The sequence below is a fragment of the Choloepus didactylus genome, chromosome 3, assembly GCF_015220235.1.
Source record: "Choloepus didactylus isolate mChoDid1 chromosome 3, mChoDid1.pri, whole genome shotgun sequence".
Lineage (NCBI taxonomy): Eukaryota > Metazoa > Chordata > Mammalia > Pilosa > Megalonychidae > Choloepus > Choloepus didactylus.
In genome coordinates, this window is record NC_051309.1 from 222,431,340 (window position 1) to 222,458,054 (window position 26,715).

The window sequence follows — 26,715 nt, forward strand, 5'->3', positions numbered from 1 at the left end:
GCTGCAGTGCTTAGGTCTGAGGTCTCCCGGGCTCGGCGCGCTGGAGAGCATGTCGGGGAGCAACGGCTGCAGCCAGACCCCGAGCCGGGCCATCCCCGCCACCCGCCGGGTGGTCCTCGGCGACGGCGTGCAGCTGCCACCCGGGGACTACAGCACCACCCCCGGCGGCACACTCTTCAGCACCACCCCAGGAGGTAGGCGCGAGTCGGGAGGGCGCCGCGTGCCGGCTCCGTGGACTGGTCGTGGGGAGGACGGACGGCACTTCGCGGAAGAGGACGGGTGCCCGGGACGCGGGGACTGGGAAGAAGGGATAAGGGGCTTTAAGACGGGATCTAGAAGTCACGGTGGTGGCCACAGGGAACGAACGGGCTCCCGGGGCCTGCCCTCCGGAGCCGAGAGTTAGCCCTGCAAACTGCCCCGTTTGTTTCCTCTTGGGAGAGACAGCGGAGTATCCTGTCTAAACAGACGCACGCTTCCCGGATTGCTCCCGGCCCCTTGTGGGTGTCGCAGCAGTTCCAAGGTGGGATGGGGTCGGATCAGGGTGTCCCAGGAATCAAGGAGAGGCCTGGCCTGCGGGCTTCTAGGGGATGGGATGGCGTTTTTTAGGGTAAAATGAGGAGGAGGAGGACACCCCTCACGATACTTGTATTGGTCCCGAGGCACCCCCAGTTTTGCGTTGGACACGCGCCCTCCGACGGAGATTTGGGGGGAGGTTGCTGAGCGCCCAGTAGCGCCTGTGGGCACGTGTGGCACAGCCCACATCCCACGCGTGGGATCTCCGCGGAGGGGCCGGGGGCCGCATGCAAGGACGTGCGGAAAACACGTTCTTCTGCCCGGGGAGGGCGGGGGGGGAGAGGCCGTGTGAGCTCCCCGAGAGTGGATGAGGAAGAGGAAGCTGAGTTGGCACGGGTGGGGGCCAGAGCCTTGGCTGCCCCCTGGGAACCGGGCATTCCCTCCCAGGCCCGGAGCCCCAGCGCAGACGCGCTGATGAAACCTACCCGCCTGTTTGCATGATGAAATCCTCGTGGCTCACCACTTCCCTTCCTTCCTCGCTCTGTCCGCACCCGCCTTTGCTCCTCTCCCTCCGCTACACCCTCCACGCTCCTTCCCAAACTCTCTGAAAACGCGCCGGGTCCCCGCGTTCCTCTGAGCGGCGCGAGGTGGCGGGCGCAGACCCGCGCGGGCCGGGCTGCGGCCTCACCTCCTGCCACATTCTTATTTTCTTAGAGAGCTTTCCCACCGCGGACGAGAACATCCAGATCCAACATCCCTGTTATGTTTGATCCAAAACACAACACACACGTTAGAGTCGTTAGGGATCTTGGATGCTCTTGTCCCACCCACAGCTCATAACCTCTTCCTTATGTTGCAGAACCTGGCACCCAGGCCCCAAAGCTTGAAAACATGTGCCATTCCCCAGTGTCACACAATTTTTCCAGATTGAATAAGAAACAGCAGCCAGGCAGAGGAGGGCTAAATGCTCTCTTTTCTGTTAATAACAATCCAAGAGAAAGGAGTCTTGACTCAAATTCTCTTTCCCAGCCATGCTCTTTGCTTTCTGTTATGATGTGTCTACCAGGACCTTTTCCTACAGTTTTGGGGTTCCTTCAGGACAAATCCCTGTTTAATCTGTTCAGACTGGACCCTGAGGCAGGCCGTTTCCTCTGCACCGTTTGTTGTGGGAGGAGTCTGGGTGGGATGGAGCAATGTCCGGGGGTACTGTTTATAGGAAACTCTGATTCGGTTCTCCCTTTAGAAAGACCACAGTGAAACTCAGCCTCCCTTTGAAGGTTTTTCTTGGCAAAGAGAGGAAGGGGGCTTCTGTATCAGAGCGTAAAGTGTTTCTGCGGCCAACTGGAAGAAAACCTAGTGCCAGGAGCCTAAGGCCGGCTTTCTCTCCAGTGCCCAGTGGGGCAGACACAGCTCACAGCTCATAATCCAAAATCGGTGTGCCTGGTCTGCCTCAGTTAGCCATGGCATGGAATCATCCTCCAAAGTCCAGTTCATCCCACACCCCTTTGCCAGCACAGAGGAGCTTGACACGGATAAGAAGTCATATCCTGTCCCCTTTGCTGTAGTGCAGAGTGGTTTCAAGTGCTGTTTCTCAACCTTGAATGTAGCTGTGAGTAACCTGGGGACTCCAGTTAGATGCAGATTCTGACTTAGTGGGCCCGGGACTCTGCATTTCTGATAAGCACCCCACTGATTGGTCTGTGGGCCACATTATGAGTCCTCAGGAATCAGTGGAATGTGACTCCCCTTATCTTTTCAGACCTCTGGAGTCTGACTAAAAAGCAATGATTCTATGTAGGTAAGCTTCTTCTGAGGTTGGGTTTGGCGTCCATCTCTAGACCAGGGTCTGAAGAGCCCTACTTGGCAGTGTCACATGGGAAACCATGCCGGCTGATTTGTAGGGGTGCCCATTCCTCTGGAAGAGCTGCAGGGATAAGGGTCCACCACTGTTGGTGCCTAGAGGAAAAAAAGCAGCAGTGGATTTAGTGACCTCATTCCGGTGTTTGCTTTCCATGGCCATTAACCCTCCACAGACTGTGCCACTGATCTGAACTTCCGTGTCTGGAGAACTTGAGAGAAATTTGCCTAAGGGAGTTGGTGGGTATGAATATTTGAGACTATAGAGTTTCAGAAATCTCCAGTGACACCATAAAGATCCCTGGAACCTGGGTAAGATGTCCCCAGCCCCTTCTCCACTCTATCTTTGCATTCCTCCTTCTGTCTTGGATTGTCGTCTCACCAACAGGGGCTGCTTGAGTGGTAGGCGTACTCAAGCCCTGTACTTGGGTAAGGTAAGGTTAATCAGAGGTAAGCAGATCTGGCTGCAGGTGTTAGTGGCACCCTGTTTGGTTAGACAAACAAGGTCTGTGCCCAGGAAGCTTACCTTGGAGCAACTCCCAAGTCTTGGGGCTGTGGAACAGACAGTGCCAGGAAGGTATGGGAAGGTGGACGGGGCCCTGAAGCCCATGGCTCAGCCCTTGTCTCCACGCCTTGGCCACGTGGAAGGAAGAAAAGAGCCTGGATGTTAAGGCCTTAAGGGAGAAGCCACAACTCTCTTCCTCATATTGACCTGCAGGTACTTTTAAAGTGTGTAGAACATTCCACAGTATGGACCTCCTTAAAGAGTTTTTCACTGGGGCCTGGTGTAGAGTGCCCCATACATCCTTGAACGCCTGTGGGCCTACCTATTTATAAGACAGCCTGACCTCGAGGGTTTCAGAAAGATGAAGACACACCTGGAAAGGAATGACAAGGTATAGCCTTAGAATGAAGCATCTTGTGCACATGCTTCCTGCAAAAAACACCTTCATTACCAAATTTGGTGAAAGAGGCCAGGCAGGCTTCTACCATATTTATCTATTGGTATAAAGCAGTGAGGCATTTTCTTGTATGGGTCATTATTTTAAGTCATTCTGAAAGAGGAGTTTGGAAGGGGCAGCAGTAGTGGAAAAAGAGGATTCCTTCCCAAGGTGATGGTTTTTAAGGGAAAATGTTCATTTCGCATATATAATGAAAACTGTTCATTTGTGCATTTGGATTATTGTGCGTTCAAAAACAGGCACGAAAAGCCTATCATTTTGTTCTTAGACACATGCCACTGTCCTCCTCCATGGTGACACATAGCAAATGGAATCGCTTGCAAATGTTTACCTGTTTTTTTTCTCCATAGACAGGAAGTTCTTTCAGGGCAGTTTTACTCAACTTTGTATCCCCAGGATCTTGTGCCTGGTGCTCAGAAGGTAAAGGGTTGAAAGGAATCCTGGAATGAAAGCATTGCCCTTGGAGTAACCTGGTTTCTTTATCATCAGGCTTGGGTCTGAGCTGACTTAATGATGATGTTTAGATTTTATTTTCTGTCTTTTCAGTTGCAGGGTATAATCGCTTATCTCAGAATGGCCCAAGGACAGTAGGAAAAGGCCGGAATTAACTTTCTCTGGACTTTTCCACTTCTCCCAGTGTAACTGGCAGACAGATTACTTTCTGCACCATCATTTAGCAGAGAGTAGAAGGAAGTGACTTTTTCATACACTGGCAAATCGGTGCTGGGGCCAGGGTCTCAAACACCAAGGACTGATTTCCTTACTGTACCCACTCATCAGTACTGTTGGGCAGGTGTGGGTGACTCTGCCCACTGGCATGGGGAACAACAAAGGGTAATCCAGATGGCTGTGCCCATGAAAGCTCATTGGAAGAGCTTGTAGAGATGGGAATAGCTGGGCCACTGGCCTGGTGGTTCAGGGACAACTGTTTTAGCCTTTGGGAAGGTGGTGGTAGGAGACAGAGCCAAGATAGCCATACACTAGGCTGTACAATTGTCAATTATTCTTTGGTCTCCCTTTATATGACCTCTGTTGGTAAGGCCCTGGGTTGAGGGTCTGAAGTTCTGGATTTAAATCCTGGATCTGACATTAGCTATGTCTTATACAAATTTTTCAACATCCCAGAACTTTGATTTCCCTGCTAGTAACCTGTAAGTGTCTTGATAGTATCTCTGGATGATAGGAGAATTAGAATGCCAAGCTCTGGGGTCAGGCAGACTTGGGTTTGGATGCTAGCAGAGCCGTTTACTAGCTAAGGCTCCATGGGCACAATCCCAGAACCCACCCTCAGACCTGCTAAATCAGAATCTCTGGAAGCAGGACCCCCAAACCTGCATTGTTAATCATCTTTCCAGGTTTCTTATTGTCCCAGGGTCCTCCCTTTCTCCACCTCTTTCCGTTCAAGCTCTCATTTTCTTGTGGTAAATTCTTCACCTGAGGTTTTAGAGCAAGGGTTTTTAACCTGAGGAGCTAGGCCCTTTGGAGAGAAGAATTCAAAAGGTTCTTTCATTTGAATAAGAAAACAAATTACATCTTTTCACTAACCTCAAACTGAAATCAAATATTCCTTTCCTTTATGAGCGTAGGCAGCAAACCCAAGTATTATCACTGTGACCGTCATCGCAGGACACACAGATCTTTTTATATCACATTCCAGTTGTTGCAGATATCTTGCAAGGTTATAAACCCTCATCATTATTTTGAAATGATGGTAGTTATTTGACTTATACTACATCTTGTTATTAAGTGAATTAATAAGGAAGCACTTGTATTGTATCATAATTTTAAAAAATATTTTGTTAACTGTATTTCAATGAGATTGGTTTCCTTTACAAAAAAAAGAAAAAGAGCTCGGCTACCAGGCCCAGAGTATCAGGGCTTGCCTGTTGCCTTGGTGTGAAGGGCTGTATGAATTAGCTGCATATCAAGTCATCCCCACCCTTAGGAACTTCAGCACCTGTTTATTTCTCTGCATTCTTTGGGCTGGCCGGGTGGTCTTTGCATACACTGGCGGCTGGGGTGGGCGGGGCTAGGAGGTCCCAGGTGGCCTTACCCAAATGTCCAGAGACCTGCCGGAGACAGCAGGGTGTCTAGGAGCTCTTTCTGCTCGTGGGCTCTCATTGTTCCCATTCTAGCCTATGTTTATTTTCCTGGCAGTGTCCAACAGGGTGGAACAGAGGCTGCAAGCCCTCTTCAGGTGACCCAGAGGTCCCCCAGCATCACTTACAGAGAATTCTCCCTGGTCACAGCAAGCCACAGGGGAGGGGAAGAGACCTGCTCTGTGAAGAGAAGCAGCATTTGCATGCAGGGATGGGGGAAAGTGGGGGTCGTGTTTTCAGAGAATCCTTCACAAGCCTTTGTGAGATTGTCCATCTGGATTCAGGGCCAGGTGCGGGCGTAGACCGGAACACAAGCCTGTGAATCAGCTGTTGGTTTAAGGTCGGAGGAGACCCTCCTGAAAACAGTTCCATGCCCCATTTTCAGGGCCTTATGCCTGGTTGCACCAAGCAAGCCATGCAGGGGGCCATTAGGCCAGGCACGTGCCACTCTGTGTCCTGCTCCTCTTGTTAACATCCCCCCAGCCTCTTTTCTCTACCAACTGTCCTGTAGTAATGCCCTTTAGCAAAGCCCACACTTGCCCTGGGTCCCAGCTCTCCCATTCAATGCTCCTTGGTTTTCCAGGGCCCTGGAAGAAATCCATTTCCCAGTGAAGCACACATGCGACGTGAAGAACTGTGTGAGCATGTGTGTCTGCCTGTCTGAGTGTAGACGGACTTCTCTCTCGTCTTGGGAATAAAATGGGAAAGCAGCTCCTCCGCTTTCCGACAGGGAGGGCAGTTGGTGCTGCTTGTAACAGGAGACATTGCAGAAGGCCCCTCCCTTGTGGTAATGAATTTCTGGTGTAGCCCCACCCTATTCTGTCCAGAGTGCATTTTGAAATGTTTAGGGGGCGGGGGATTGAGGAAAGGGGAAGAAGCTTGGCGGGGCTTTTAGTAATTATTTCAGCTGCTTTGTTCTAAAAGTCCTTTATGAAAGCCTTGTCCCTCCTGCTTGATTTTCAACAAACTCTGGGCTCTGCCCTCCTTTGTCAGGGCCTCCGAGGGAGGGACTATGCAGGGAAATCCAACCAGAAAGCCTCTGCCTCTCGCTGATTGCTTCCATTTGGTATCTGAGTAGCTTCATTAGATTTTTGTCCAGATCTTGATTCTTTGCGGAGCCAGTGGGGCCGGCAGGGAAGGAAAATCTTGGGCTGAGTGTGCCCTGCTTCTCTCACCAAGATGATCTCCCTGACAAGACTGCTTGTTGCACAGACTGCCTGGTGAGAAAAAGCCACCCAGAGCCACGTTGCACGTGTGCAGGGAGGGGAGGAAACCCCTTGGATCGACATCTGGCGTGGCTGTGTATTTGTCTCCAGGTTGACCAGAGCTTCTGGTCAGAGCTGCATTTAAAACTGTCCGGCATATGTTGTTTGCAGGCTGCTGGCTCATGTCAGAGCACAAGAATCTGCACCTGCCCCGACCGTTGTGGAATGCTCCCAGCCTGGGATGCGAGCTGCAGCTGCTAGGGCTCTGTCCCCTGTTCCGGGAGAGAATTCTCTGCCAGGGAGGCCCCGGGGGGAAGCCGGGACTGGCTCGTCCTAATTTTGAATCCCCAAAGTGTGGGTACTGGAGGGAGGTGAAGAGGAAATCAAGGCAGGATTCTTGCTCTGGGAATATCCCCATTTTAGCCAAATACTCAAAGGCCTCCTTCAATTTTTCCAGTTGCGAGCACTGACGGCAGGTAGCGTTTAGGATTGGGGACGCGACAGCCTGGGTCTGCCACTGGGCGGCTGTCAGGGGGTGGCCCTTCTGAGCCTCAGTTTACATCTGCAAATCGAGGATAATGATGGTATCTCCCCAGTGGGGTAGTGGTGGTGGGGATTAAGACACAGCCCTCCAGGCTGAGATGACTAGGTGGTTGTGGTGACTGCAGTAGCCCCCTTTCCTAAGCATCTCCTCCTGCAGTTCATGTGTTTTGAGCACCTGCCCCACACTGCCCTGGCTGCAAAAGGCACACACGCACAAAAGCTCCTCAGCCTCTGCGTGAGTTTTCTAGGGCTGCCGTGACAAAGTGCCACGATCGGAGTGGCTCACAGAAGAACAGATTTCTTTTCTCACGGTTCTGGCAGCCAGCGTTTCGACATCAAGATGTCGGCAGGGCCGTGCTGCCCTGAAGGCTCTGGAGAAGGCTCTTCCTTGCCTCTTTTAGCCGCTGGTTGCCCCAGGTGTCCTGGGTGTGCGGTAGCCTAGCTCTTGTTCCTGCCCCTGTCTTTACCTGTCCTTCTCTGCTGCGTCTCCTTGTGTCCCCAAATCTCCTCTCCTTATAGGGACACTTGTGACACTGGTTTAGGACTCACCCTCTCCAATCTGACCTCCTCTTAGCCTGATGACATCTGCAAAGACCCTATTTCCAAATAAGGTTGCACTTGCAGGTCCTAGAGGTTAGGACTTCAACAAGGTATCTTTTGGGGGACACACTTCAACCCCCCAGCAACCTCCAAGGAGCTTCCTGTTCCTGGTTTGTGTCTCTTTTCCTCCAGTTGTGCATGTGATCCAGTGGTTTTTTTAATAGCAGTTATATGGATGGCATATTTTATTCTTGTACAAGGAATCTTGATGTGTAACTTTATTTACTCTTTATGATAATCCTGTGAGGTGGGGATTTTATTTCCCTCCTCTTCTAGGTGAGGAATGAAGTTGCGAGTTGGAGTTAAGGGAGAGGTCTTGGGCAAGCCTAGGCTAAAACCCAGAACACCTGTCTCCAAACCCCGTGCCATTTGCACAACAGTGACAGCCTGCCAACAAGGAGATCCTGAAATAAATGGTAACGTATCAGAGCTGGAATGGACTGGAGAGATTACCTAAAAAGCCTGACGCCTGTGGAGTGCTTTAAAAATAGCTTGAATGAGCCTAGTACAACTCCCTGGTTTTACACACGTGGAAACTAAACCCTAGGGGAAAATCTGCGTAGCTTTGTACATTCAAGCAAGCTGTCACCACCACAAAGCATGGCTTGAGAAAAAATATTTGTCTTGTATTTGGTGCACATCTGGAGTATAAAGTCCCAAAGGAGACTGCTTTCAAACGTGCCCAAAGCTCTTGCCAGTTCTTGCCATTTTCCGTGGGATAGGGAAAGGACAGGGACCCCCAGTCTCTTCCCAGGGCCGCCTTCTTCTCCCTGACTTGCCCCAGCCTCCGCCATAGAAATGGTCCCTGCTCCATGGGGCTGGTGACCTGGCACGTGTCACCTGCACCCTGCTGGTCCTGATAACAGCTAGCACTCACACAGAGCAGACTTTGTGTCGGCCACTGTTCTAACTCAACGCAGTTAAGCCTGTGAGGTTGCACCATCATCATCATCATCATCACCATCATCCCCTTTCTACAGGAGAAAAAAATCGAAGCTCAGAGCTTGAGTACTGACTTGCCCAGAGTCCCAGAGCCAGCAAACAGGAAATCTGGGTTTCAGCCCTAGGCTGAGTTGTGCATAACCACGGGGTGTATGGGGAGCAGCAAGTGGTTCGTCCTGGGGTGTCCTCCACCCCCTCTCTCCCGACCCCTCTGTTCCTTTCACACGTGCCTCTGATTTTGGACCTCACACGATTATATTGTAATAGTTCGCTTCCAGGTCTTTCTCCTCTGATGAGATCATGAGTGCGTGAGATCAGGGACTCTTACCACCTCTGACTGATCCTTGTATCCCTTGTACCCAGCACAGTGCCGGTACCAAGTGGGGGTTCAGTGAATGGATCGGTTAAGACCAGGGAATGTGTCTGAATTTGCAGGCTGCGATCAATACTTCCACTTCTGGTTGCAGCCATCCCTATGCTTGAGTACAGGTCACGGGAGTCAAGGCCTAGTACAGACATCGCAGGTGCTGTACAGACAAGATCAGGGTATTTGGGGATGAGCTGGCCCTTCACGTCCCCAGCCCAGCACTTCACTTAGGCTTTTTTTCCCACCCCTGGGATGGGGTGGTGTCAACCTAGTTCCAGGCAGAGCAGTTATGTTTTTTGTTTTTTTTTCCCCCCACTTTTTTTTTTAAATTAAATTCAGTTTTATTGAAATATATTCACATACCATATAATTATGCATGGTGTACAATCAACTGTTCACAGTACCATCATATAGTTGTGCATTCATCACCCCAATCTATTTTTGAACATTTTCCTTACATCGGAAAGAATCAGAATAAGAATAAAAAATAAAAGTAAAAAAGAACACCCAAATCACCCCCCCATCCCACCCTATTTTTCATTCAGTTTTTGTCCCCATTTTTCTACTCATCCATCCATACACTGGATAAAGGGAGTGTGATCCACAAGGTTTTCACAATCACACTGTCACCCCTTGTAATCTACATTGTTATACAATCGTCTTCAAGAGTCAAGTCTACTGAGTTGGAGTTTGATAGGTTCAGGTATTTACTTCTAGCTATTGCAATACATTAAAACCTAAAAAGTGTTATCTATATAGTGCGTAAGAATGTCCACCAGAGTGACCTCTCGACTCCATTTGAAATCTCTCAGCCACTGAAGGTTTATTTTGTTTCATTTTGCATCCGCTTTTTGATCAAGAAGATGTTCTCAATCCCACAGTGCCAGGTCCACATTCATCCCCGTGAGTCATATCCTGCATTGCCAGGGAGATATACACCCCTGGGAGTCAGATCCCACGTAGGGAGGAGGGCAGTGAGTTCAGCTGCCTAGGTGGCTTAGGTAGAGAGAGAGAGAGAGAGAGGGCCACATCTGAGCAACAAAGAGGTACTCAGGGGAAGACTCTTAGGCACAATTATAAGCAGGTTTCTAGGCAAGGCATTTTTAACTTAACTTGCTAGAAAAGGAGACTCCTCTCCTATATCCTATTTGTTTGTTTGTATGTTTATTTCATGACCCTATGTTCTTATTAGAGTTTTGTATTAGAAACATAATATAAGCTCAGTGGAAAAGTTTTCTTTCCTTTACTTCCCCATTGCACCCTCCAGAGGTAGCCAAACACAAAACACCTACAGTTCTGGGACATTTTTTCATAGAATACATCATAGACATATGTATTTTCCTTATTTGGTATAGTAGCTACGTAGCATTCCATTTTATAGCTAGTCCATAATTTATTTGACCTGTTCCTTACTTTTAAAAAATCAAAGCATTATATGGATTATATTATTCTGTTTACCTTTGTATGAGTTTGGTTTTTTCCATAATGAAAGTATTTTAAATTACTGTATATAAATAGTTTAAAACTCAAAAGTACTAAAAGGCATCTGTATAAATTTCCTCTGGCAGCTGAAACAAAGTACTACAAATTAGGTGGCTTAAAAAATTTATTCTTTCCCTGTTCAGGAGGCCAGCCTTCTGAGAACTGGCCGCACTCCCTTGGGGGCTCTGGGGGAGACTCTGCTCTTTGCCTTTTCCAGTTTGTGGGGCTGCCCCAGAGTTCCTCACTCACTTCTCTGCTTCTGCCTTCCTATCATCCTCTCCTCTGTTTGTCTGTCTTCCCTTCTGTCTGTCTCGTGTCCCTCTGCCTTTCTCTTGTAATAAAGACATTTAGCATTGGATTCAGAGCCCACCCAGATAATCCCAGATTTTCTCATCTCAGGATCCTTAATGTAGTTATAGCTGCAAAAACCCTTTTTCCAAATAAGGTGACATTCACAAGTTCCAGAGATCAGGACGTGGGCATGTCTTTTGGGGACCACCATTCATCTAACTTGAGCTTTTACCACAAAAGGGCAACCTCTGGCCTCTCCTGTTCCAATTTCACCCTTCAGAGATCATTAATAACATTTTTGGCTCTTTTCTCTGGGGATTTACCTCCCTATTTCTAACTTTCTTGATCTTATCTATTGACTTGCTTTTTTTAATAGTTGGGGATTTGTTAGCTCCCTCAATCTATTCTTCTAATTCCCCCATTCTTCCAGTATAACTATATGACAAATTTTGGTTCATTCTGTATTTACTGTTGTTTTTTTTTTTAATTCAGTTTTATTGAGATATATTCACATACTATACAGTCATCCATGGTGTACAGTCAACTGTACACAATATCATCATATAGTTATGCATTTATCACCCCAATCTAGTTTTGAACATTTTCCTTATACCAGAAAGAATCTGAATAACAATAAAAAATAAAAATAAGAAAGAACTCCCAAATCATGCCCCCCATCCCACCCTATTTTTTCATTCAGTTTTGTCCCCATTTATTTACTCATCCATCCATACACTGGATAAAGGGAGTATGATCCACCAGGTTTTCACAGTCACACTGTCACCCCTTGTAATCTACATTGTTATACAATCATCCTCAAGAGTCAAGGCTACTGGGTTGGAGTTTGATAGTTTCAGGTATTTACTTCTAGCTGTTCCAATACATTAAAACCTAAGAAGTGTTATCTATGTAGTACATAAGAATGTCCACCAGAGTGACCTCTCAACTCCATTTGAAATCTCTCAGCCACTGAAGCTTTATTTTGTTTCTTTTTGCATCCCCCTTTTGGTCAAGGAGATGTTCTCAATCCCACGATGCCGGGTCCAGTTTCATCCCCAGGAGTCAAATCCTGCATTGCCAGGGAGATATACACCCCTGGGAGTCAGGTCCCACATGGTGGGGAGGGCAGTGAGATCACCTGTCGAGATGGCTCAGTTAGAGAGAGAGAGGGCCACATCTGAGCAACAAAGAGGCACTCGGGGGGAGACTCTTAGGCACAATTATAAGCAGGTTTAGCCTCTCCTTGGCAGTAACATAGGGGAAGCCCCAAGACAGAGGGCTCAGCATGTTAAGCTGTCAGTCCTCAGTGTTTGTGAGAACATCAGCAACAATCCAGGTGAGGAAGTCCAACATCTCCGCATCCTCCCCCAGCACCTCAGGGGGGCCCAACTATATATTTTTATTCTCTGCCCAAATTACTTTAGGATGTGTTGCTATTTCACTCTAACCTATACAGACCTGCTGTATCTCACTTCCTATTCAAAATTCCTGCAATTGTGGGCTGTTTTACAGCTTTTTTTTTTTTTTTTAACAGTTGCTGTATGCATTAATACTGACATTCATATCTGCTGAGCTCTAGCTCTGAGTTTCAGGTTTCACACAGATACCCAATGTTCCAGAAGCCAATCAGGTTATACACCAAGAGATCAACATCTCAGAGTTTGGAGACAGCCATTACAATTCAGGAATAGATTTGACTGCTGTAAGAGCTTACAATCTAGGGACCATTACAATAATCATTTCCCTGTTAGGCTGTGCTCTAAAATTCAATTCTGAGTTTACACATTGTAGTTAGTCCATATCAGTGAGGCATTATAGTGTTTGCCTTTGTTTCTGGTGTACTTCACTCACAACTTCACTCCGTGTAGTTGCTCAATATTCCATTGCACGCATACACATGTACTTACTGTTTTTATTATGATGACTCTTGTTCCAATTTGCTAATGCTGCGGTTATGTAAAATACCAGAAATGGATTGGCTTTTATAAAGGGGGTTTATTAGGTTACAAGTGTATAGTCCTAAGGCCATAAAAGTGTCCAAACTAAAGCATCAACAAGAGGATACCTTCACTGAAGAAAGGCTGTTGGCATCCAAAACACCTCTGTCAGCTGGGAAGACATGTGGCTGGTGTCTGCTGGTCCTTTGCTCCTTAGTTGTGTTGCTTTCGGCTTCCGATTCCAGGGGCTCTCTCTCTAAGTATCTGGGTCCTCTCTTAGCTTCTCTGGGGCAAACTCTGGGCTTCATCTCTTAGCTTAGCATCTCCAAACTTCCTTCTGTCAAACATCTCTCAGCATCAGCAAGCATCTCGGTCTGTGTCGGCTCTTAGCTTCTCTCTTAAATACTCTAGTGAACTAATCAAGATCACCCTGAATGGGTGGGGCCCACAACTACATAGAAATAATTCAATCAGAGGTTCCACCCTAATCAACAGACTAATCAGTCTGCCCCCACAAGATTGCATTAAAGAATATGGCTTTTCTGGGGGACATAATATGTCCAAACTGGCACAACTCTTGATGAACATTTTCATTTTCATTTTTGTACAATTTATTCTTAAAAAAAAAAAAGAGTTAATAATCACTTCATTTAAACATGTGTTTAGTTTTCATTAAAGGAAGTTTTCCCACTCCAACAGCATTCCAAAATGCCTCTCCATACAGTTTTACCCACAAAGTATTTCCTTTCTGAAAATGTCTCTGGTCCACTTTTATTCGTTTGACATTTGGCTGCATAGAGCGCCTAGTTTGAAATTCACTTTCCCTCAGGGTTGTGAAGGAAATGACCCACAGGTCTTCGGGCTGCCAGCGCTGCCACTGAAAAATTGTATGTTCTTATTTTCAATCCTTTTATGCATCTGGGGTTTCCCTCCCCATTTCTGGAATATTTTAAGGATTTTCTCTTTATATCTGGTATTGTGAAATATACTTAGTGTTTTTAATTCACTGCCCTGGATACTAAAGGGGGTGAAGGGGGTGTTTCAGTTGGAAAACTCATTTTCAATTCTGGGAAAGTTTCTTTTCTTTTTTTTTTTTTTTAAGTAAATTCCTTTTTACCAGTTTCTCTTTTCTCTCTTGACTTCCTATTATCAGATGTTGGACCTACTATATTCCCTAATTTGTTATCTTTTTATCTCTTTGTTCTTTAAAGTTTCCTTCTGCTCCCTTTTTTTAATGCATTTTTAAAATTGTGAACTTTAACATATATACACCACAGTGATAACTTTCAAAGTACGATTTAACAAGTAGTTAGAGAGCAAATTTCAAAGAATGTCATGGGTCACAGTTCCACAACTTCAGCTATTTCCATTATTGTAAAATATAACGTACATGCAGAAAGGTGTTAACTTTTGATGTACAGCTCAACAAGCAGTTATATAGGTCATTTCCAAAATTGTTATGGGTTTCAGTTCCACAGTTTCAGTTTTTTCCTTATTATGAAATATAGGGTATGTATGGAAAGGTGAAGGCTTTCAAAGCACAATTCAACAAGTGGCTATAGAGCAAATTTCAAAGAATGTCATAGTTTACAGTTCCACCATGTCATTTACCTTCTTCCAGCTAGTCCCACACCCCAGCGTCTAAATACATACACACATATATGTATATATGTGTGTGTGTGTGTGTGTATATATGTATATGTATATATGTGTATATATTTATATAAAGTTTCAGTATTCATAGACCCTTGTTAAATCCCCTTCCTATCACTTAATCTCTTTCTCCATCTTCAGGGGTGTCTAGGCAGTGAGCACCCTAATGTGTTCATATTGAAAGGGGGTGTCGACAGTATGGGGAAGGGGCTGCATCTGATTGCTGTTCTTAAAGAGGCTATTGCCTCTGGGTTTTAGGACTTGTCTGGCATAGGAACACTCGTGGATTTAAGCTTCTGAGAGATAAATCTTACAGAGTGAATCTTGTATAGAATCTCAGGTAGGGACCTAGGTATTTGGGGACTGCTTTTGGTAAGGGCATGGCATACTGTGGCCATTTGGGATGTCTAGCTCAAGCTTGAATAAGAAACCTCCAGGATAGCCTGTCGGCTCTATTTGGGATCTCTCAGCTTCTGTGACTTCAGCTTGTTACCATTCTTTTTCCCCTTTTGGTCAAGTAGGCATTTTCAATCTCTGCTCCCTTTTTAATGCTTTCTCCTGTTTGGTTGATTGGTCTCTCCTTAAATGTCACAGGTTTTTCTCAGAAATGTCTGGAGGCATTTGGCTGTCTGTGAGTTGTTAAAAGCCTATGGGAAGCCCCTTGTGCTTGTGCGAAATCCAGAAATGGGCTCAATGTACAGTTACTGGGGCCTCACTTGTTTTCTTCATGGGAACCCCCCTTCCTAAAATCAGTTTCTGCAGGTCTTTATCCAGGGGAATGGGACTGGAGGCTCACCATTCAGGAGGTCAACTTTGACTTAATTTCCCTGTTACCTCTCTTCTCCTGGATTGAGGAAAATATCTGGCCACGTCTCTGGTTTCTTTTCTCCAGAGAGTAAACCCTCAGAGCAGTTGCCAGATGGTGGTGGGAACCTGGGTCCACCTGCTCTCCCATCTTCTAAACATCCTCTTATTGTCAGCCTCCAGCCCCGATTCCCATGGTGCTTCTAATTCCCGAACCTCTCTGGGGCAAATATGCTCACTTCTTGTTATAATTTCCACCTCCACCTCCATGCATTTAGGTTTCACCCGTCTCCTCTCTGTTAGATCATTTACCATTGCTCCGTTCACTTTCTGTCTTCAAGTATTGTGTTTTGGGGTTAACAGTTTGAACCCTACTTACATCCGAGGTGGAGTGTGTGCTTCCATTTCTTGTTCTGGGTGCCTTGCATGCTTTTTTCTTTTTTTAAATTCAGTTTTGAGATAGATTCACATATCATACAATCATCCATGGTGTACAGTCAACTGTTCACAATGCCATCACATACTTATGCATTCAACACCACAATCTATTTTTGAACATTTTCCTTACATCAGAAAGAATCAGAATAAGAATAAAAAATACAAGTAAAAAAGAACATCCAAATCACCCCCCACCCTATTTTTCATTTAGTTTTTGTCCCCATTTTTCTACTCATCCATCCATACACTGGATAAAGGGAGTGTGATCCACAAGGCTTTCACAATCACACTGTCACCCCTTGTAAGCTACATTGCTATACAATCGTCTTCAAGAGTCAGGGCTGTTGGGTTGGAGTTTGATAGTTTCAGGTATTTACTTCTAGCTATTCCAATGCATTAAAACCTAAAAAATGTTATCTATATAGTGCGTAAGAATGTCTACCAGAGTGACCTCTTGACTCCATTTGAAATCTCTTAACCCCTGAAACTTAATTTTGTTTCATTTCAGTTCCCCCTTTTGGTCAAGAAGATGTTCTCAATCCCATAATGCCAGGTCCAGATTCATCCCTGGGAGTCATATCCCACGTTGCCAGGGAGATTTATGCCCCTGGGAGTCAGGTCCCACGTAGGGGGGAGGGCAGTGAGTTCACCTGCCACGTTGGCTTAGCTAGAGAGAGAGGGCCACATCTGAGCGACAAAGAGGTACTCAGGGGAGACTCTTAGGCACAATTACAAGCAGGTTTAGCCTCTCCTTTGCAATAACGAGCTTCCTAAGGGCAAGCCCCAAGGTAGAGGGCTTGGCCTACCAAACCGCCAGTCCTCAATGTTTGTGAGAACATCAGCAACAATCCAGGTGAGGGAGTCCAACGCTTCCTCATTTTCCCCCAGCCCCTCAGGGGGCATTGCATATATATTTCCTTGCATGCTTTTTGTGAGAAGCAGCAGGAAGCTCTTCCAGGAGGTTCTGCCAACTTGAAGTTGCCTAGATCCTCAGAAGCACTTCCTGGTCTCATCTGCAGACTCCTTGTGGAGTTGTGCCACTGTCCCTGATGTAAAGTGGGGAAACAGACCCTATGAGGATGTGAACCCTTACCCAGGTAAGGAAAAGGTTTTACATGGAGCTATATATATAGATGAAGAGAGAGCCACCACTCTGCCTCCCCCCAGGTGATCGTGACCCTCTCCAGAGACTAACACTCAGCACCCTACGTGTGTCTTGTTAGCTTTGTCTTATCTGTGGGAGACTTAGTTATTTTCCAGATCAGTGTTCACTGAAGCTGCCTAGTCATGAAGTCTATGAAGGGATGGAAAGAAGAAGGGCTAAAAGACAAAAGCATCTTCTCTGTGAAACTCATTTCTGCTGCCTTGATTGCTCGCTGGCTCCTGTTGTTTACTGGCCCCAGCTATTCAAAGGTGGCTTTTTGGTCCCAGCCCCTCCTTTCTGAACACTACCGTTTACTTCATGTGGCCTTCCTCCTCAAACCTGAAATACTCTGATAGTGGGTATCTTGGGTGCTACCTCTCCCTTTTTTTTTTTTTTTAACATTTTATTTTGAAATAATTTCAAACTTACAGGGCAGGTGCAAAAATAATACAAAACCCTGCAGTGAACTCCAACATACCCCCAACCAGATGCCCACAGCCACCAACTTTTAACATTTTGCCGTATTTGCAGTATCATTCTCTCTGTCCATCCATCCATCTATCCATTTGTCTAACATCTATTTTCCAATTCTTTGAGAGTAGGTTACATTCATATATGCTCCTTGAACACTTAATACTTCCATTGAACATGTCCTAAGAACAAGGATATTAATTTATGTAACCACCTTAAGTACGGTTATCAAGTTCAAGAAATTTAACGTTGACATAAAGCTTACAGTTTACATTCCAACATTTTCATTTTTCTTAATCGTATCCTTTTGGGCCTTTTCTCCTCCATTATTAGATCTAGTCCAGGATCATGTATTGCATTTAATTGCCATTGTCTCCCTGTAGTCACTTTTTTCTTAATTGTGGAAACATATAAACCACATAAACAACAACATACCATTTCAGCCATTGCCAAGCATACAGTTCAGCGTGATTAAGTACCTTTACAGTGTTGTACTACCCTCCCCACCATCCGTTACTGAAACTTTCCCGTCACTCCAAACAGACACCCTTCACTCATTAAGCATTTACTCCTCATCCTCCACCTCCCACCTTTGGTAACCTGTACTCTCCTTTTTGTCTCTAGGAATTTGCATATTCTAGCTATTTCATAAGTTGGAGTCACACAGTATCTGTCCTTTTGTGTCTGACTTATTTCACTTTACTTGATGTCTTCAAGGTTCATTCGTATTGTCGCATGTATAAGGACTTCATTCCATTTTACAGCTGAGTAATACTCCATTGTATGTATATACCAAACTGTATTTATCCATTCATCTGCTGACAGACACTTGGGTTGCTTCCACCTTTTGGCCATTGTGAATAATGCTGCTATGAGCATTAGTGTACAGATATCTGTCCAAGTCCCTGCTTTCAGTTCTTTTTGGTATATGCCTAAAAGTGGGATTCCCAGGTCATATGGTAGTTCTATGCTTGACTTTTTTTTTTTTAATTCAGTTTTATTGAGATATCTTCACATACCATACAGTCATCCATGGTGTACAATCATCTGTTCACAGTACCATCATATAGTTGTGCATTCATCACCCCAATCTGTTTTTGAACATTTTCCTTATACCAGAAAGAATCAGAATCAGAATAAAAATAAAAAATAAAAATAAGAAAGAACTCCCAAATCATCCCCCCATCCCACCCTATTTTTCATTTAGTTTTTGTCCCCATTTTTCTACTCATCCATCCATACACTGGATAAAGGGAGTGTGATCCACAAGGTTTTCACAATCACACTGTCACCCCTTGTAATCTACATTGTTATACAGTCGTCTTCAAGAGTCAAGGCTACTGGGGTGGAATTTGGTAGTTTCAGGTATTTACTTCTAGCTATTCCAATACATTAAAACCTAAAAAGGTGTTGTCATATAGTGCATAAGAATGTCCCCCAGAGTGACCTCTGGACTCCATTTGAAATCTCTTAGCCAGTGAAGCTTTACTTTGTTTCATTTCACATCCCCCATTTGGTCAAGAAGATATTCTCAATCCCACGATGCCAGGTCCAGGCTCATCCCTGGGAGTCATATCCTACATTGCCAGGGAGATTTACACCCCTGGGAGTCAGGCCCCACATAGTGGGGAGGGCAGTGAGTTCACCTGTCCAGGTGGCTTAGAGAGGGGGGAGGGGGCCACATCTGAGCAACAAAGATATGCTTGACTTTTTGAGGAATTGACACACCTTTCCAAAGTGCTGCACCATATTTACATTCCTACCAACAGTGTACTAAGGTTCGTATTTGTATCCTTATCAGGAGTTGTTATTTTCCATTTTTAAAAAATAATAGCCATTCTAGTGGATATGAAGTAGTATCTTACTGTGGCATTGATTTGCATTTCTGTAGTGGCTTTCGTGTGCTTATTGGCCAGTTCTTTGGAGAAATATCTATGCAACTCCATTTTTTAAATTGGGTTATTCATCTTTCTGTTGTTGAGTTTTGGGGATTCTTTATATGTTCTGGATGTTAAACCCTTATCAGATATGGTTTCCAAATATTTTTCTCCTGTTGGTTGTCTTTTCACTTTCTTGATAGAATAAAGGGAACAGGTTTTTCTTTTTTTTTTCTTTTTTTTTTTTTTTCCTTGTAAGTGTAATTAATGAATGAAAAATCTCTCGGGGCTAGTGACCTTCAAAGAGAATCTCCAGAAGGGTCCTGTTCTCCAGGTTCTTTTTTGATTCTACTGAATCTAACACTTAAGTTCTGCTCCACTGGGGTCAGCTCCCTACTCTGTGGTGAACAAACCACCAAAAATGTAGTGTTGGTGGGAGGCAAGAAGAGAGGGAGACCTGGAATATCTAGAAATAGCAAATTCGTAGAGACAGAAAATAGATTAGAGGTTACCACGAGATGGGACAGGAGAAAAGGGGGAGCTGTTGCTAGGTAGGTAGAGAGTGTTTGTCAGTGTTGGAAATCTTAAAAATGAAACTCATTGAAAGAAAGAAAGAAAAAAGGAAGAAGATGGAAGGATCTTGCTGAGTCTTGAGGATTAAGAAACAACAGAGAACAGTTGCCTCATCTCTGGAGCCAGGAGATCCCCCATCCAGGAGAGGGTGCCGTGTTCTGTTTGTCGTCCCCTGGGCTTGTCGTATGGCTTGTGTTTTACGGATGAGGAAACAGAGCCCCATGGGTGACCTGCACTAGGCAGAGCCCAAAGTGCAGCCCTGGTCTTCCACCTCCAGTTCTGTGGCCCTTCCTTCACACCCCCTAAGAAGCTGAGCTGTGAACTTCAGCCTGTAAGGCAATGGTGTTTAGGGCTTCAAACTTCAGTATTGTTGCCTGTCCCAGGGGAGAGCAAGTCGGGGTGACTGCCTCGATTGGGCCAGAGTCTGACCGGAGCAGCATGTGCAATTAGGGGGGGTTTATCTCCCGTTACCTCCCAGCATCCCAGGTCTTCCTCAGCATGGGGAGACCGAGACCCCTCCCATTAGCTCATCCTCAGACCTTAGAAATGGAAATGGGTTTCTCTCGAGGGTGGAGAGGGGCAAGGCCTAACTCAAGAGGTGAGTCTCAGCAGTTTGGGAGTGTCAGGGTTATTGATAAAGAAGGGCATTTCTGAGCTCCTTAAATCATGGTTTCCAAACTGAGGTCATTGATACTCTATTTGCCCAACTTTTACCATACTTTGCATTCTACTTATGCATATATTTAATATTTTTCTTTATATTACCTCATCTTTTAAATTGAATACATTTATTTGAAAAGGAAACACTATCACTACTATATATGGAAAGCTAGATTCACTTGCCCTAAATAGAAGGCAAGTATAAGAAGAAATATGATGACAAGACAGTTACTAGATTCTAGTGAGATTCCATTCCCTGCTGAAGGCTTTGAGCCTGAGGTCTGTTTTCTTTACTGAAAAGGGAGCAATCAGCAAACGTTAGCAAGGTACAGTGACGGATGCTTTGGAGATCATTGGGATTAAACAAGAACCAAACATGAATACCCTTCTCACTATTCACTGTTACTCAGTGAACCGGGTGGTTCTCTGCTCTGGTTTCCTGAAGCTGCCATTATGCAAAATACCAGAAATGGGTTGGCTTTTATAAAGGGGGGTTATTAGGTTACAAGTTTACAGTTCTAAGGCCATAAAAGTGTCCAAACTAAGGCATCAACAAGAGGATGCCTTCACTGAAGAAAGGTAAATGGCATCCGGAACACCTCTGTCAGCTGGGAAGGCACGTTGCTACCATCTGCTAGTCCTTTGCTCCTGGGTTGCATCTCAAAATAACTTTCTCCAAAACATTTCTGGGCTTCTGTCTCTCTTAGCTTCCCTAAGCTCTCTGCTTGGTTCTCCTGGGGCATTTCTCTAAGCATCTTGGAATCCTCTCTTAGCTTCTCTGGGGCAAACTCTGGGCTTCATCTCTTAGCTTAGCATCTTCAGACGTCCTTCTGTATGCATCTCCCAGCATCTCCAAGCTTCTGGGTCTGTTTCAGCTCCTTCAGTTTCTGTGGGTCCTGGCTTAGCAAATCCCGGGGCATTTTGTTCTCCTGCTCTCTGCGTGAGCTCTCTTTAAAGGACTCCAGTGATCTAATTAAGACCCACCCAGAATGGGTAGGGTAACACCTCCATGAAAATGATCTAATCAAAAGGTCTCACCTACAGTTGGGTAAGTCACATCTCCATGGAAACAACCTAATCAAAAGTTCTACCCTAATCAAAAGACTAATAAGTTTGCCCCCACAAGACTGCATTAAAGAACACGGCTTTTGTGGCGTACGTAATAGAGTCAAAGCAGCACAGTCTCTCACAAGGCATTTCGGGCCCCATACTTTGGGATACACTCCTTTACACCTTCTTACTCAGGTAACTGCCCCTCAAAGGATAGGTTCTGGGTGTGGTTTAAGAATAACGAATAATTCAATAAGACACACTCCCTAGGGAGTAAGACTAGCACTTGGGAAGGGAGAGGGAAAAGAGAATGAATGGAATGCGGACTTGTGTACAAATTCTGAAGTGCGGTGGCAAATCAGAGCAGATAGGGAAAGTGGTGAAAGGGGCAGACGGGGACCTTCACAGGGTGACAGGTTTAGCTGGACAGCCTTTTGTTGAGGCACATAGAGTTCAGTGCGCTCACTCCACACCACCAAGCCCAGGGTGGGAAAGTTCTCATGTTCACCGGTTTTGGTGAATCACTTAATTTTTCCTTTTGCTTATTTGTGAAGTGGGGTTAAAGACTTCCAGTCTTATAGAGTACTATAAGGACAAAATTGGCTAATGAATGAAAACACACTTCTCCCACTGTTGGTTATGATTGTCCCTGGTCTCTGATTGGGCGAGTGAGTCGATAGGCTTGAAGCAGGGTTTCTAAGAGGGAACAGGGTGCACAGAGCTCTCAGAAGAAAAAGGGTGCAGTGCGGGGTCCAGCAGGCCCCCTTCCATCGGGGCACCCCTGGGTGAGGGGGACTCGGGGCTAGTGAGAGGCATCAGAGTCCTGGGCTGCAGCTGTGCCCCTGGGTAAGTCTCTCTCCTCGTTGGTAGGTTTTTGCAGGAGAATCTGCTGCCGCTGCTGCAGCCTTGCCTCCAAGAACTGGAAAAATGGACAGACGGTGGTTTGAGGTCCCTTTACCAACCTCTCTTCCAGGTACCAGGATCATCTATGACCGGAAATTCCTGATGGAGTGTCGGAACTCACCCTTGGCCAAGACGCCTCCCCGGGACCTGCCCACCATTCCTGGGGTCACCAGCCCTGCCAGTGCTGAACCCCCCACAGAAGCCAGCCAGAGCCACCAGCACAGCAGCCCTGATGACAAGCCGGCAGGTGGTGAGTGGCCCGGCTCTCCTTTGGGAAGGGGGGTGGACCAGGAGCACGGAATGATGGGGACTTTGCCCCCCACCCTCTCTGGAGCAGCCCAAAGTCCAGAGGGTAAGAGTAGGGATGGAGTTGTCAGACTTGCACTGGGACCACTTTCCCTGTGAAAAAAGAGCCCAGGAAAGGTGAGTAGGCACCCACAGTAATCTAATTAGCAGAAAGCGTTTTTGGCAATGGCAGTGGCTTCACACAGCAACTTTCATAAGGCTGCCCCTTTGCAGCATTGTCACCGAAGCATTATCACTCCCCTGCAAAACTTGAACATAGCTGTGATGTTCATGGTGTAGGAGACAGCTTATCAAAGACACAGTGCACTAGCCCTGGAGGAAATTACATCTCTACTGGATAAGAAATACATCTGGCCTGCTGCCGACAGGGTTTTGGTCCACCAGTGCGTTCTTTTCAAAGACATGTAGCAACAGTGCAGCCAGGTGTGTCTGCGGGTTTGACATTCGGTTGCCAGGTGCTTCCTAGTGTTCCCGTCTCCTACGTAATCAGTGGTCACCCTGGCAGAGGTGCGTGAATGCTTGCTTTGTGGCATCAAGACTAGCTCACCAGAGGGTGCAGTTGGTGTAAGTACTTGCAGACAACCTGAATCAGGTTGGAACCCACTGACCCGTCACCTGGAAGGCAGCCCGATACCCAGACCCAGGAAGGAAGCAACTGGGACCTCGGGCGGGGCTTGCTCTGCTGACAGCAGCAGAAATTCATGTGACCCAGGGCCTGGAGGAAGTGATTCATGATCTACCTGGGGAACCCCACAGCCCAAGACAGACAATAACTGCCTTGCCTTTCACACTGGGAAAGCAGGGGGAGGGGAGGGAGGATTTGGACATACACGGAGCAATGTGGCAACTATCACAGGGCAGTGTGGTCACCTGCCATTTGTTAAAGGAAGGAACGAGGGAGGGATAGAGTCATAGGGTCAGTTGCACGGCGTCTCCTACCCCCACTTTTTGCCTCAAATCAAACACTGGAAGTTGAGGATGGGGGGACAGCTAGTCAATGCCTGACACCATTGAGTCACCACAACCTGAAGGCTGCCCCCAGCCCCAGTTGCATTCCCTCTTCCCTCAGTTTCCAAAGCTGCTTTGGCCCATAAAAAATGTAGGTTGACCAGTGGTGCCCCGGATGGACAGCTTTAACTCAAAATAATGGCCCGGAAGATACCTGGAAACCAAGCTCTGCACAGTTGTCATGATAGAGTAGGAGGACATACCTCTTCATTTTGCTTAGCTGGATATGAGAAGCCGAGGCTTCTGCACATCAGGCTGACATGTTTGTGCAAATGTAAGCAGAAGCAAAGGCCAGTTGTTTCCATGTTCTTGCAATAGAATTTTGGAGCAGCCTTGCCTGGGAGATTGTGAATGAGGTAGTTTCATGAAAAAAGAAATTTTAGTGGAAAAAGGAAGGCAAGAGCAGTGAGTGTGAGTGGCTGAATTCTCCAAATAACTGCTTCACTGCAGGGTCAGACTGTTCCCTGGGCAATGGGGCGTTTGCCTGTAGCTTATAGTACCATTTTCTAAACCAAGAATTGGGACATGTATTCAGAAAGCTTTTTTGTTTAAGGAGTATTTTTTGGATGAAGTTTTGGATGAAGTGATAGCAAAATAAAATCACAGGTAACCATTCACTTTTATTAGAAATTATACAAAATTCAGGACAGTCACCTCTCTATGGGGTCCTCCTCAATCCTTTGGGATTGAGCAAGAGAGCATAGCTGGAAACAAAACTTGTGTTTCCAGGAATTCCTAGCCTAGCCCCACCCTCCCTCCATTCTCCTTGGCAACATAAAGTTAGCCCCTGCTCTTCTTTATAGCAACAATAGAATGAAAAGATGAGTGAACTCTAAAATGTCCATCGTACCGTTCGCCTTTTGCTCATCTGGCCCTCTGTCCCTTCTTTCCCCAGGTGAAGAGTCACAGTTTGAAATGGACATTTAGAGGACCAACCATCTGGATTGAGCAATGCCACTGGGTCCCTCCGTCCCTTGTCAGGAGAAGGGTGCCCCCAGTCGGGCTTTGTGAAAATTGCCATCCTCAGCAGGCAATGGGGTGGGGCCACCCTGGCTCTCTCCTTCCCCTCTCAGGGCACCTGCTCCCCCTTCCTCTTAGTGAGCACCAGCAGATACCTCCATGTGCCTCCGTCGACTCAGGAGCTGCCACCAACGGGTGACTCCCGTGAGCCCACCCCTGCAGCCCGAGGGCAGGAAGCAGACATGGAAGTGGACACCGAGGAGCCCTTCTGAACTTGTGCTCCCGGCCCCATCATCTAGGGGCACATTCACCCCCAACTGAGTTTGGTGTGCAGTGGGAAAGCTCCCCTACTCCTCCTTCCCCAAGAGTGGAAATAAAAGCCACCTCTGCCCTAGGGCCAAGAGTTGGGCCCTGTCTGAGCTCTTTCGACTCCATGTGATAACACACCAGCTACTGTCTGTACATTGCTTATAAAGCACTTTCCTATGCATTAGCTCATTTGATTCTTATAGTAACCCTGTAAGGTGAGTAGAGCAAACGTTATTATCCTTGTGCAGGCAAGAAGACTGACTGGAAGAACTTAAAAACTACACAAGGAATGAGAGACAAGACCGGGGTCAAGTTGGGCTATTTTTGAGCACTTGTTTTCCAGTGGCAGGTGCTCCCTGTCTTCTGGGTTCTGTTGGTCTCATCACCTGTTGTGACCTCATCACCTTCCCCAGTGGGGCCCTGTGGGGGGAGCCTGAGCCTTAGGGCACTGTAGACTCTGATCCTTTTGCACCAGATATTTGTTGAGTTGTGTGTGCTGTCATGGAAGACACAATGTGAGACAAGCTCTCTGCCTTGGGGATTTCATTGAAACATACAATTTGCCTGTGCAGAAGCATAGCATAAGAGTTAACAGGATCATGTTTGATTGGTTACCAGCGAGTAGCGGATGCAAGTGGTCTGCGAGTGCTGGAGTCTTCCTGGAGGAGCCTGAGTGGGCTGGAGGGGAGGCAGAAGCCCAGTGCTACCGAGGTCAGTTGGTCTCAGGGAGCTAGAGTGTGCAAGGAGAGGACATCAAGAGGTCTGCTTGGGCCAAAGCAGGCATTTTGTGTGGGGAGGGATGGTTTTTGTAAAACGGCCAGGTTCCTAAGAGCTTGAACACCAGGCAAAGATACTCGCCAAGAAGCAATAGGTGTTTCTCATTAAGGGATATACTGGGGGATGGATGGCCTTTGTACCGAGAGGCAGTGGCTGATGTGGACTTTACAAGCTCAGGGCTTCTAACCCTTGTAAATCAACTGTCTGGGGAGCAACAGGCATTCAGCAGCCATGTCCCTTGATGAGTCATTCATTTCTATGGTTGAGTTGGAGCCCCCACTCCACCCCCTACCCCTCACGAGGACCGTGAAGCCAGCTGGAATCCATGTACCTGGCAAGGATATGTGGGAGAACCTGGTCGTGGGTGGGTGCACAGGCACACAGCACAACCTTTTCACTTGGTGGGAAAACTGAGGTGGGGGAGGGGCCAAGAGAACAACCAGAGCTCCAACAAGGATCAAACGAGGGATTGGCTCAGCCTTTCCGATCCTTTAGCTTTCGTGTAAAAGCATCTTACCATCTCCCCTGCTGGCATCTTCTTGGTAGCATAGGATAGGTCTTGCTCAAGACTCTTGATTCCCTTTCTTGGCCCCACATTTTAGTCCAGGAAACATGGTAAAAAGAAAATTGGCTTTTCTGGCTGGTTCAAGAGCCACAAGAATAAAATTGTTCAGAAGTTGTGTCCTTTCCCACTGAGCAAAAGTATCCTGTGGAGAAGGCAAAGATCTTGTCCTCAATGAAGTTAAAATTTCACTGGGGAAATGAGTATGTAATTATCCTTAAAGCTTTGTTAGAGATGCTCACTCTAGGAGACCATCATGGCTTGGCCTGCCTGCCCTTTGGCATCACCAAAACCACTGTTTTTACTGTTGGGGCACCCACTGACAATGGTTGAACAAATGCCATGTACCATGAACCAAAAAATATAAAGAAGTGTTTAAAGCTAGAGTGTGTGTTCCCAAGGAGCCTACAAACTGTTGTGGA

The 26,715-nt window shown here is 46.4% G+C and overlaps 1 protein-coding gene across 1 annotated transcript; it reads left to right on the forward strand.

The window, feature by feature from the left end:
* On the forward strand, window positions 1-25,048 carry EIF4EBP1 (eukaryotic translation initiation factor 4E binding protein 1). Its single transcript, XM_037831371.1, has 3 exons — window positions 1-194; window positions 22,442-22,621; window positions 24,581-25,048. Exons 1-3 carry the CDS (start codon window positions 50-52, stop codon window positions 24,610-24,612), a joined length of 357 nt encoding a protein of 118 aa, XP_037687299.1. The 5' UTR covers window positions 1-49; the 3' UTR covers window positions 24,613-25,048.
* Window positions 25,049-26,715: the final 1,667 nt, after the last annotated feature.

Bases quoted from the DNA above. Each gene is read 5' to 3' on its own strand.
- EIF4EBP1 (XM_037831371.1), top strand. From the start codon at position 50: ATGTCGGGGAGCAACGGCTGCAGCCAGACCCCGAGCCGGGCCATCCCC. The intron at 195-22,441 runs GTAGGCGCGAGT...CCTCTCTTCCAG, and splicing joins CTTCAGCACCACCCCAGGAG to GTACCAGGATCATCTATGAC. The intron at 22,622-24,580 runs GTGAGTGGCCCG...TTCTTTCCCCAG, and splicing joins TGATGACAAGCCGGCAGGTG to GTGAAGAGTCACAGTTTGAA.